This window comes from Heptranchias perlo, chromosome 22, assembly GCF_035084215.1.
Source record: "Heptranchias perlo isolate sHepPer1 chromosome 22, sHepPer1.hap1, whole genome shotgun sequence".
NCBI lineage: Eukaryota > Metazoa > Chordata > Chondrichthyes > Hexanchiformes > Hexanchidae > Heptranchias > Heptranchias perlo.
This window is the reverse complement of record NC_090346.1, coordinates 3,407,970-3,421,486: the sequence shown is the minus strand read 5'-3', so window position 1 is coordinate 3,421,486 and position 13,517 is coordinate 3,407,970. Positions and strand designations below refer to the sequence as shown.

The following is a 13,517-nucleotide window of genomic DNA, read 5'->3' as shown; positions in this document are numbered from 1 at the left end:
CCACATATAACTGTAAAACTAAAAGGCCCGATGAAAAGAGGTTCCTGATCTAACCAACTCTTAATGTGAAATAGAAAACCAGTATTTATTATTTAAACAGTGTTTCTTTCCCCCGCCCCCCTACAATTTCCACCCCCACCCCCTGCCCCAGCTGTACCAGGTGTATGGAGCCACAGGCCTAACATCCCTCCGGCACTTCAGCCAAGTTGTCATTCTTCATGTTTGAGCTTGGACAGTGAATGCTATTTTAGCATATGGGGCCTCACAGCCAAACCCAATCCAGTTCTCACCTGATACCCACCTATGGATAGTTTCCACAATGAATCACCGGATAAAATCAGGAGCAGGAACCCTCCCCCTCGAGGAGCATTGTTGCCAATTGTACCGACTCATCACTGCCCAGCTAGGATCAGTTAAGTCAGCACAGACTGAGGATTTATCGTAGGACCCTGCTGGCCTCTATGTCTTAGTTCCACACTGGACAATGCATTAAATCATCCTGGGAGACTCAGTCATTCAATTTTTAAACTCTTTGTGCATTTAGATGTACACTTACATAACTAAGCAATATATTTTGTTAGTAATGTTCTTTGTGGTTTTACTCCTCCTGCACTTCCTTGCTATTCTGTTTATTGAGAAAATGACTATGGGCCAGAAATTGCTCACCTCCGGACTCTGTTCCATAATCGTGTCCTCTCCGCCGGCGAATCCAGGAAGCAGGTTCACGAATGCCCACATGTGCACTAAAACCCGGAAATCGTGAACTTGCCCCATTGGTTCGCTGGCGGTTTGACAGTTGCGAATTAAAGGGGCATGGTACGTTGCAATCACTGAAATCATTCAAAAATCGTAAACTTACACATCTGCCCAGCTGGAATGAAAATACTTATGCCACCAAAAGGTACGCTGAAAAATAGCAGCTATACATTACTTTTTAAAAGCACGATGACTCCTAATGACTGTGAAAAAACTAAAAATTAAATTTTAAAAATGTGGAATGTCATATTAGTCTTATTTTAATATTTTTTGATCATTAAAAAAAAAATTTAAATTTAAATTTTTTATTTTTTTTACTTTTAACTTCTGTCTGTTCCATTAAATTAAACCATTTGCTTGGCTTTTTATAAGATATGTTAATTTTTTATTTACACTGACATACAGAAGTTTACTTTAAATTATTGATTTCTACTTGCCTGCTTGTGGGCTTGGCCTCCATTCCCACAGACATTTCCCCTGATCCTCAACCCATGCTGTTCAGAGGCTGGCACGATGTCGCAATTTTTTTCAAAGCTTCAAAATCACGCAAGTCTACGCCACAGATCTGCGGTAAGTAAATTTGTACATTTTAATCGCAGGAGCTGCTGCGAATGTTGCCATGTCGATGTGAGCAATTTCCAACCCAAAATGTAACCACTAAATTTGTGAAGTTGTTAGTATGACTCATTGCAAAAATAAAATGATTAAACGTCACTAAATTATGCTATGTCAGAGCTATATTTCATAATAGAGGAAGCTTGGTGAATTTTCCTATATTCTAAAAAGTGTCCTGTCTCATCCTCCTTTAGGTTTTGCATCTCACCTCCATTATATCTCCTTGCTTCTCTCCTTACTCACCCAACATGGTCTCCCTATTTGAACACCTCATGTTCTTCCACCCCTCATGCCTCTCATTTACAATCTTCATGATTAACTACCCGCCCCCAACCCCCACGCCAAATTTCTTACCAAGATGTCCTCTCATTCTTTTCCCTCAGTGTCACACCGAGCAGCTTCTCATCCTCAATGGTTTCAGCCCACACCTCAACTTCCACAAACCCCTCTCCTCTGATGTCACCACCCTCTTGTTTTTCTTCAATCTCACTCTTCATATAAACTCACCAAACCATATCTTCAAGCATCCCCTTGACTTCATCTCTCATGGCCTCATTGCCCTCAGGGTCCTAATCACTGACAAAGCAATCTCTGACCACTTCCTTGTCTCCCTTACCACCCATACCCCCTACCCTCCTTCCATCCAACTATTCTCACCATGCACCCAGGGAAAAAACTCACAAATTCTCCCAGCTCCCTCACCAACTCACTCACAAATTTTCAATTGTCATGCATTCGGACCACTTCTAGTATTGTTGACATTCTTAGCCGTTCTCTCACTTCTGTCTTCGAAGCCCTTGTTCCCAAAAATTTGATTACTGTCTATCATTCCTGCCTCTGGTATAGTCCTCAACTTTGCTCTCTCAGGTCAAAGGGATGCCAGTCCAAGTGTATATGGTGCATAACTGACTTTCTCATCAATCGCCAGACCTGGCTTGACCACGTTGATCATTAATATGTTTCGCTCTCCTGAGCCTAAATCCTCCTATTAGCCAGGATCATCCTTAAGAAAAAAATGATGCAGGTTCTTTTTTCCCATGACCAACTGCCTCCAACCTCATCTCAAACATCAAACGTGAGGAATTCACGGATATCTTTGACTCCGAGATCAAGACCATCTGTGCAGTTCTCTCTGCCGCTTTTTCCCTTTCTTCCTGCCCTAAGATCCCCAACTTCCCTCCAGTCTCCCATCCACTCTATTCCATGACACCCATCTTTTTGATAATCTCTCCATTAGATCCACCTCCTGCTCCATCGATTCCTCACTCAACTTCTGACCACTCAATTCTACTTTCTGGCCCACACAGCTGTTCCTTTTTATAAGTTGTTCATCTGTAACATCTTCCGGTTCTGACAAAGGGTCGTAGAGCTGAAACGTTATCCTAACTTGTTTTCCTTTCTCCACAGATGCTGCCTGACCTGCTGAGAGTTTCCAGCATTTTCTTTTTTTGATTTCAAATTTCCAACATCTGCAGTATTTTACTTTCCGAATGCTCAATTGGTTGACTGTCATATTTTCTCCCCGTGTCTCCTGAAGATGCCGCTTTGTTGACCCCTGGGCACTGGCAACGGCAACCACCCAGTATCTCGCCCAGTAGTCATTCTTCATCTGTGAGCACAGGCAATGAGTGTCAGCAGGATATTCATGGGAGCATCACGCCCTCAGCCCATGTCTATACATGTGAATTTTCCAGTAGGAATCACTGGATAGCAGTCAGGATTGGGAACGTTGGCTGACTTTTCTCCTCCCTGGTCCAGGACTGAGGGCAAATGTAATGTCCCCAGCATTACTTCCAATGCTTTCCAATTTACACCAAGCTATCTAGACATGTTATGCAATATTAGTATTTAATAAGCAACAGAATGTGTGCTCGAGAACTGCTTTACATAAATTCAGCTGGAATGGTGTTTTACTATATAATACAAGAAACTGTTTGCTGCTTTACTTTGGAAATCGGTTCGATTTGGAATTTCTGAATCTTGTGCATGGATGTGATTTTATTTGTGTTAATGTGAACACTTTGTGGTTGTCACTTTCTCAATGTTAGTGTCTGGCTTGAGGAAAATTACAACTGGCATCAGCTTGTTTTAACAGTTTACCACCACCTACTCTAGTACAATATACTTATTGAAGAATTCTTAATATGACATTAAATTCTGGGTAGGTTTCATTCTGTGCCAATTCAGATGTATGACAGTGTAAGCTGGGGGTGGATTTTATTTGCATGTTCTATTCTGTAGGCTGTGCTGCCTATCACAGCTGTCATCCAACATGGCCTCAGCTCAGATTGTCTTTTAAATTAAATTATCTATGCCTGCAGAGTCTGACAAATACATATGTAATGTATGCAGTGGTGGGTGAGTGGGTGCACGCAGGAAATAAATGACAGCTCTGGATCTGTCCTGCTGGAAACTGGCAATAGAAAGGGAGCAGCTCCGCCATTGAATCTCCATAGAGAGCCTGGATTATGGCACCAGGTCCCAGAATGAACAAGATATTGGGTATTGTTCTTTCCTTGAACTTGGGTTTGAGACTAATCCAGACAGAATGTAAGGTGGCCTCCTATCTCCTAGACCAGTTCCTAGGAATATGAGTCAGTTTGATGCAAATTGAAGCTGAATATGAATCATGAAAGTGTCATGTTGTTGCTGTAGGGGGTGCTATTCTGAGTTTATGATTCAGGTACATTGTGGGGTGTCATGTTGGGGAGCTCAGCATTGCATCTGATCCTGTCTGACTTAATGGCAGTTCATGCTGTTAGGATACAATGACAACTCATTCTCCTTTTCAACTCTTATCCTTCAATTTGACCAATAGATATAGACACTGGTCTTGATTTTAAGTTGGGATGGAATTGGTGCTTGTGGTCGGGCTGGGGTGAGTGAAATACTCACACGTCAAGGCCCGGAGAGATTTTAACTCCTTTCAATATTCAGGCTCTGACTCCTGCCCGAACCCGGCAGGAATTATTACCTGTCCGGTAGGCAGCAACAGGAATTCAGGTGGCAGGATGACATAATCGGAGCCCAAACTGCATGTTTAAAGAGGACCCTGCCAGCGTGGGGTGGGTGCCTGTCGCCTGCAAATTAAAATTGCAGTCGGTCAGATCAGGATGGTAACGGAATAGGTAATTCCCCCCACTCCATCCTAACTGCACACTCCAACCCCTCCCCCCTCCCCACCTGATTTCTGCCAGTAAGGGGGAGTTAAAATTGAGGCCATATTATAAAGTTACCTCACCTTCACCCCTTGGTTCTAGCTTTGTGATTGGCAGGAGCTCAGGAACATAGTTCTAAAATTGACCTGCACTGCGAAAACTGAGAAACTAAAATTTAACATTTATTTAACTGTAATTTCTTTTTGCTCTGTTGAAGAAAATAGTTCACCAAAAAAACCTCATGTTTAGTTTAGAAAAGGGGAAGTTTGATATTGCGTTAAGTATTGTTAGGATGGTGTGCCAGTGATATCTTGGTAGAGAGCTATCTGGTTTTCCACCTTCAAATAAGATCACTGCATTAAATTAATTCCACTGACATTGCATCCTACCAATCTTGTCTGAAGATTAAAAGGGCATTATTTATGCAGTCAATTCAGCTCAGTACCTCTTTTCCTGAGCCCTTTATAATCTGCACTGAAAGGTACAGAAAATAAACATGTATTTGTACTTGGCAAGTTCTCATTTTCATTAAATGCTTGTTTGAATTTTATATCCATAACTGATGAACCTAGATAAAAAAACATTCAAGTAGACAGCAATCAATGGTTCATATAACTTGATGAATTAGAACAAAATTGAAAGGGCTTTTGAAAGGGGGGATAATGGATATCTGTGCAGTGGCATAAAGTAATTGCTAAACACTGATTGGAACTGATTGGTTTTATGTGCTTAGGGAAGGTGATGGAAAATTAACTGTGATTTTGGTTTTACTCCAAAGCTATTGAAAAAAAATCCGTGGGCACAATAACTGTGGTTAAAGAAGCCTATCTGTGAAAATACAGTCCTCACCACTAATAACGGGTACATTGGTGTCAACGCCATTTGCCCACTAGACGCGCTGGGCGTGGTAACCTGGCGGCCGAGACCCTGGAGGTGACGGGACAGCAAGAAATCCGTAACTGTAGTTAAAAATTGCACATTTGGGGAGGATATCGTGATATAGACAGTGAAGATGGCAGTTACTGAGTACCGAAAATTTTATTTCAGCATAACTGGCTTTTCGATACCTGAGAGAGCCACTGTCTTGCTGGATTCTATTTTAAGCATACAGTTTCCTTTTTATTTCTCGGCATGAAACAGTCATTACTTTCATGCAATTACATTCCAGTCACAAAGAAAATCATACATTTCTAAGCATAAAAAACAGGAATCTTTGAAGGCAGTGCTGCACCATGAAGGGAATTACATGTGCCAATGTCCAGGCTTGGAGTCTGGAAGGTTGACACTTTCACAACTCAGTGACCCTGTTCAGATACTTACTCGAGGTTTGTTATCAAAACCGATTCGGGCAGCAGAAAAGTTTGTAATGTAGAAAGAACCAAATTTAAACCTGATTGTAAAACAGAGACTGGAATTTGTGACGGGAAAGAAAGGAATAACCGGAATTCTAAAAGGCATTACAGCTGTCCTCATCTACCGTTCATACACATGTAATTTCCAGCAAGGGTCACTGAATAAAAATCGGGGGCGGTAGAGTTTCAGCTCGTAATATCAGTGCAATCTGGGCAGAATGGGCAGAACCAGTGCAAAATATTGGAGAATTTTAAATATAAGTTTAAAAAAGGAAACAATTCCATTCTATTACTGCCGGATTGCGCTGGTTCATGGAAGATTTTACATTTGCAATTATGCAAATGAATTTTAGCGGTAACTTGAACTGTAACCGAGCCAGCGCAATTTCAAGCACATTTTAGGTGCAATTTCCTGATTGCACCCAAAGTAGAAGCTCTATCGCCTGGAGTGGGAATCCTGCTTAGTTTTTTTTTGTTCATGGGATGTGGGCGTCGCTGGTGAGGCCGGCATTTATTGCCCATCCCTAATTGCCCTTGAGAAGGTGGTGGTGAGCCGCCTTCTTGAACCACTGCAGTCCGTGTGGTGAAGGTTCTCCCACAGTGCTGTTACGAAGGGATTTGCAGGATTTTGACCCAGCGACGATGAAGGAACGGCGATATATTTCCAAGTTGGGATGGTGTTTGACTTGGAGGGGAACGTGCAGGTGGTGTTGTTCCCTTGTGTATGCTGTCCTTGTCCTTTTAGGTGGTAGAGGTCGCGGGTTTGGGAGGTGCTGTCGAAGAAGCCTTGGCAAGTTGCTGCAGTGCATCCTGTGGATGGTGCACACTGCAGCCACTGTGCACCGGTGGTGAAGGGAGTGAATGTTTAGGGTGGTGGATTGGGTGCCAATCAAGCGGGCTGCTTTGTCCTGGATAGTGTCGAGCTTCTTGAGTGTTGTTGGAGCTGCACTCATCCAGGCAAGTGGAGAGTATTCCATCACACTCCTGACTTGTGCCTTGTAGATGGTGGAAAGGCTTTGGGGAGTCAGGAGGTGAGTCACTCGCCGCAGAATACCCAGCCTCTGACCTGCTCTTGTAGCCACAGTATTTATGTGGCTGGTCCAATTAAGTTTCTGGTCAATGGTGACCCCCAGGATGTTGATGGTGGGGGATTCGGCGATGGTAATGCCGTTGAATGTCATGGGGAGGTGGTTAGACTCTCTCTTGTTGGAGATGGTCATTCCCATCCATAGTACAAGGGCCAAAGGTGCAATCCCTAATACTGCCCCATCTGATATCAGTTAACTCAGCACTGACCAGGGATCATAACTGGGAAATTTAATTGTATGTGGTTCAATTATACACTACATTTACCAAATGAGCCATTGAGGAAGCTCTTATAAAGACTTTTTTCAACAGTGGGCTTCTTTGATTCCTGCATCTATGTTGAGTCCTGCAGTTTTTAAGGCTACACAGTGGAGTAATTGCTGGACTGCCTTAGGAGGAGGAAGCAGTGAACGAGAAACCCTGCAGAGAGCCTGCAAGGCCTTAAAGCTCTAAGGAGCATTGTGATGTGACGCCAGTGAGTCTCAGCTTGCAATGAAAACAGTGAAGGGAACGAAACGGCAGCAAGGAAAGGGAACTATCAGCATGGATAGCATGGATGGTGATCTGAAAACAGCATTAAGAAGTGTTACACTGATCCTTATGGAAATGATTGTGGAGTTTTAGAAAAAGAAGAGAAACTTTAAAAACTTTTAAAAATTACAATTGTTTTAATATATTTTACAGACAAGCTTTACATATTGTATGACACATTCTTTACCCCTTGGAAAAAAGCAAGGTCTGTTTTTGATATTTTGTGAAACCAAAATCGAGTATCTTACTGTTGTGATATCTGTACTGTTAAATGTTTAAGAGGGAAAACCAATGAATGGTGGAGAAGTTTTTTTAGGCCTGTTTTCGGGCCCAAAATGGTCAGCACACTCACAGTGTGAGCCAGAAGCCAGAGGACCGAGGCTCATCCTAAATTGGGCCTCAGGCCTCATCTGAATAATTAAAAAAGTAAAACCTTTATTTAAATGTAACTCTCATTAACATTTTGTATGCATTTCTGCAAAATAATCCTGAGTGTACCCTTCTGTTGCACGTTACTTACCCCATGTACACCTTGAGCACACTTACATAGACAGAGGTTTTTTTATTGCTTTCTTTGCACCCTGTAGGAGATATCATGTTATTTAATTCACTCCTAAATTGAGAATATCGTGTCGGAGATTTTCTCTAATCATCCGGCAGATTACTGCAAAATAAACTGTTGCTCAAAGCTCCTCCATTTCTGATATGTACTGGTGCATCAAGTGTACCTAATTTGCTGCTTCTTGACAAATTCTTTAAAAAATCTTCTGTATTTATAGTGATAAATAAAACCAAATGATTTTGGCATTATGAAACAGATTCAAATTTACAGTCACCACACTTTGTAAAATAACATGACAGTCATTGCAATTCAAAGGTAATTCATTTTGTGATGGGTTTTGAGACCTTTCGATGTGATACAGTAGAATATAAATGCAACCTTCTATATTTAACCATTCTTCTTGTCCGTCACACTTCCTGTGTTTAGACTTCAGCAACACACCTCCTCTGTCACACTTCGTCATAACAAATTCTTTGCAAATTTCTTTCTGCTAATTGGCTGATATTTTTAATTTCTTCACGCTGATTTGCTCAAATTCCAAATTTGTTCTGCCTCAATTCAAATTTTCTTCCATCTCGTTGGATCAGATCACATTAATTTTAACTAAACGGGAATTATGCCTATTTTTTACAGTTTCATGATGATTAATAATCTTCCACTGTTTTATTATTTTACCTTCTTCAACTTACCATCAACTTAAAATAAAATTGCTGGACTATAACTTGGTGTTGTAAAATTGTTTACAATTGTCAACCCCAGTCCATCACCGGCATCTCCACATCTAGATTGTAAATAGCTGAGGCCCAAGCACCAAACCCTGCGGCACCCCATTAGTTACAACCTGCCAGCCTGAAAATGACCCGTTTATTCCTACTCTCTGTTTTCTGTCCATTAACCGATCCTCAATCCATGCTAATATATCACTCCCAATCCCATGAGACCTAATCTTATGTAACAACCTCTTGTGTGGCACCTTATTAAATGCCTTTTGAAAATCCAAATATACTACATCCACTGGTTCCCTCTTATCTACCCTGCTAGTTGCACTCTCAAAAAACTCTAACAGATTTGTCAAACACGATTTCCCTTTCACAAAACCGTAATTTAAATTAAATCTGAAACAGGATTTATCAAACTAATAAAAATGATTAAAAAAAACAGAAAAATGCTGGAAAGCCTGTCAGCATCTGAAAAAATAAGATAGTTAACATTTGAAGTTGAAAGCTTCGGTCAGAACTAGAAAAGGAAAACAGAAGAACCCTTCATAAAACAAGATATAACAATTAATTGATTTATTAAAGCAAATTTTAGTGGTTGCTTTGCAGGTGAATCTGAATCAAGAAGAAAGTGAGTTGATCTGGCATCCCAGAGAAATAAAATAGTGCTTTTGTGCTTGCACAGTACATGCACATAACAACATAAACACATGAATATAGACTTTCTAAGGGCCCCAGGGACAGTTTTAATTTTATATTTTTTAAATATAATGTCGCCTTTTAATTCACGCTCACCTCTTTTCAGAAAAAGGGAATAGTCCCCAATCAAGAAGAGTGCGCCTAAATGTGAAGAGCAGCTGTTGTTTGTCCTTACCCCGAGAAAGCATTAGGAGTCTGCAGGCTTTCCATCAGATCCATCCATCAAAATACCCACAGTACTGTTCACAATGTAACAGTACTGTATTAGCTGGACATTTATTGTGGGTTCTTCTGTTAGGCAGTCTATGTTATTGCATTGTATAATTTTATACACCGCAGCAGTGACGCTCTTCACTTACAATAATTGGTGCTCTTTTGTTTGTAGTAATAATTAATATTTAATTGTGTTTTTAATTTTATATTTTTTCGATCGCAGTTAATTTCTTATTTGTCACTTCTACTGCATTGTAATTATTGTTATAAATGTTTCCAAGCAGCCATTAATATTTTCTTGAAGGATTCTCATTCATCTTGTTAATGTCTACTACCAGATAGATCCTGTTGGGGTTTTAAAAACATCTCTGTTGACTTATACTGTATGGATATGTTTAACAATAAAACAATCACCCTCAGATAGGGCAGGGATAACGTTGTTTCTTCCGTTTGAGTGGTTGTTAGTCAGCAATTACCAGTACAAATCAGAAGAAACCCGATAAGAAAAGTTCATGATGTGTCCGTTTTGGTGACAGACATAAACTATCGACATAGGGAAAATGTCACTACAGCAGTGAGATTTATGATCTTAAAGATTGCAAACCAATTTAAACGTTCCAGCTGATCTCCCGTGGCATTGCACACAGGTAGTCTGGGGAATGGAGCACGGCTGTAATAGTCAACCGGTAAGCGAGAACGAGGGAGTTATGTTTAATCTGAGATAGCTCATTTAGGACACTACCCAGGTATTCCCCAACAGGGAATGGTTTAAATAGCACACCCTGAGGTTAATTAGAGGTTAATTGTAATGACGTTTCTCTAAATTTGCAGCTGCTGGCTTTAGTCAGGAAAAACAATTGCTTTTCTTCCTGTTTATATATTTTTGACACATTGAGGTGCTGAAATATGAGACATGCTAGACACAAGACTTTTCTTTATATATAAAGATACATAGAATCATAGAAAGTTACAGCACAGAAGGAGGTCATTCGGCCCATTGTATCCATACCAACCGATAAAGAGCTATCCAGCTTAATCCCACTTCCCAGCACTTGGTCCGTAGCCCTGTAGGTTACCGCACTTCAAGTGCACATCCAAGTACTCTTTAAATGAGTTGAGGGTTTCTGCCTCTACCACCCTTTCAGGCAGTGAGTTCCAGACCCCACCACCCTCTGGGAGAAAAAAATTCTCCTCAGCTCCCCACTAATCCTTCCACCAATTACTTTAAATCTGTGCCCCCTGGTCATTGACCCCTCTGCGAAGGGAAACAGGTCCTCCCTATCAAGTCCCATCATAATTTTATACACCTCAATTAAATCTCCCCTCAGCCTCCTTTGTTCCAAAGAAAACAACCCCAGCCTATCCAATCTTTCCTCATAGCTAAAAATCTCCAGTCCTGGCAACATCCTCGTAAATCTCCTCTGTACCCTCTCTCGTGCAATCACATCTTTCCTGTAATGTGATGAGCAGAACTGTACGCAGTACTCAAGCTGTGGCCTAACCAATATTTTATACAGTTCCAGCATAACCTCCCTGCTCTTATGTTCTATGCCTTGGCTAATAAAGGAAAATATTCCATATGCCTTTTTAACCACCTTATCTACCTGTCCTGCTACCTTCAGGGATCTGTGGATATGCACTTCAAAGTTCCTATATCTATATAGGGATATCCAGATAGCTAGATGAAGTTGTCTATTTTCCCAGCAAGAAATATTTCAAACTAGAGTTATCTTTATAAACCAAAATGGGTGTGAAATTAGGTGGACAATATATGGGGCAGCAACAATGCATCCCAGCCCAGCACTGCCTTGCAACATCCTTTACCAACTCAAATTGAGAAAAATATAGCACAACAGCCAAACAGGTCCAATGGATGTCAGCATTGCTAAGGCAGGCAGTACCAATAATACTTCCAAATACAAATACCACTGGTTAATCCTGGCAGTGCTCAAGCCCCAGGGTAAGAGCTCATTGTCCATTACCCTTCAACTCTGTATTATGTACCCTGCACCATGAACACTGTGTACTGAAGTGAAATTAAAATAGCAGAGAGACGAATTCAGACGTCTCCCAGGCCTTAACTTCACGGAATATGACATTAATGTTATAGCCGCTGAATAATGTAGGATTTATAACGAGCGACTGTCGTAAGCGAAGAACAATTGCAACGCCAAAAAAACCCGCTGAGGTTGCAGTTCCGCGCAGTCGCCGCTGGACGCTTGGCGGCGCTGCTGAGCCGTTAGCTTCACCTGGCGGGTCGGAGCGGAAGCGGCGGCGAGATTCCGCACGGAGCGCGGCTCTCGGCTCTCGGGCGGCGAGATTCCGCACGGAGCGCGGCTCTCGGGCGGCGAGATTCCGCACGGAGCGCGGCTCTCGGCTCTCGGGCGGCGAGATTCCGCACGGAGCGCGGCTCTCGGCTCTCGGGCGGCGAGATTCCGCACGGAGCGCGGCTCTCGGCTCTCGGCTCTCGGGCGGCGAGATTCCGCACGGAGCGCGGCTCTCGGGCGGCGAGATTCCGCACGGAGCGCGGCTCTCGGCTCTCGGGCGGCGAGATTCCGCACGGAGCGCGGCTCTCGGCTCTCGGGCGGCGAGATTCCGCACGGAGCGCGGCTCTCGGGCGGCGAGGTGGAGCTGGAAGAATAATAATTATTAATTATTATTACAATTACCTCAGGCTCGAAGGACAGAAGTCATTGCTGACAGGAAACAACGAGTCAGGGAGACTGCGAGCGAATCTATGAGAGGAAAGTGGGGAATGGAGCCGAGGGGCTGAACGGTTTTTGTGCGTGTTTCTCCTCTCCTGACGGGACGCCGCTCCTCTCTCCCCTCTCCCCGCTCCCCGGCGGACGGGACGCCGCTCCCCGCTCCTCTCTCCGCGGACGGGACGGGACGGGACGCCGTTTTGCACGGAATTTGTCACTCGAGGCCTCTCCCGGGCGGACGAACACGAGTTCTGGCCGCTTGAGCCTCGGGAATTTCCGGCCAACAACAAAAAGGGATCGGGGACAAAAGCCCTCCCCAATAAATTGGAGCCGCAGGAAGGGGCAGCGAGCGGGCCCGGCCCGGCCCGCCATATCCAGGGGATTTGACTGGGGGGAAAAATCCTTCAAATCTCGAGGGATTCCTCCTCCCTCTCCGGGAATATTCAAGAAGAAGAATTTCAGACCGAAATCGCCGGGATTGTTTTTTTAAAATTACTCGGTGAGGAGATTTTGTGCCTGGAAAAGCGTTCGGGCGAACCTGGGGATGGAGTGAGGGTTCTCCCCCCTCCCTTAGATTGAGGTGGTGGGAACCGGCTGTAGCCCGATGGCGGCGGCGGTGAATTATTCCCCTCCCTGGTGGGTGAACCTCCTGCACCGTCTCCCACACATCACCATCCAACTAGAAACGGTCAGCAGCGATTTCCAGCCCGAGGACACCCAATACCAGGAGGTAAGAGACCCTGTGTCACTGTGTTAATGCCATTTCATACCGTCAATGGGCAGCACTTTACAGAGAGCGGCAACAGTGAATAGTCTGCCATCTGTAGCAGTCTCTGATGTGAAGGCACCGAATTAGTATCAGTGAAAGTTCGTCAGATCTCCTTTGAGTTTAGCTAACATAATTTGTAAATTGTAGCCCTTATTCTGTTTCTAACTGGCTGCGGCTTCCCCAACCACTTCTACATGCAAGTTTTCCTCTCAGTTGATCGCGGTAAATCTGCTGAATACTTTGTGAACAATGCGAAATGTGCTAAGGCTTGGTGCAATAGATCTGGAGTTCAAAGCAGTTATTTAAAGACGAATGATCACTGCAACTTTTTAATGCGGATGCGTGGGTGCACTCACAG

General features: G+C 43.1%; 1 protein-coding gene across 2 annotated transcripts in view; it reads left to right on the top strand.

Annotated features, from left to right (window-relative positions):
• The first annotated feature begins 11,967 nt into the window (after positions 1-11,967).
• LOC137340408 (protein tweety homolog 3-like) overlaps positions 11,968-13,517 on the top strand; it is a 157,555-nt gene continuing 156,005 nt past the window's right edge. Inside the window, exon 1 of one of the 2 annotated variants that reach the window (XM_068002822.1) lies at positions 11,968-13,120. In XM_068002822.1, coding sequence (XP_067858923.1) covers positions 12,995-13,120 — 126 coding nt within the window. In that variant the 5' untranslated portion in view covers positions 11,968-12,994. The remainder of the gene's footprint in view (positions 13,121-13,517) is intronic. The other variant, XM_068002821.1, reaches the window with a different exon arrangement.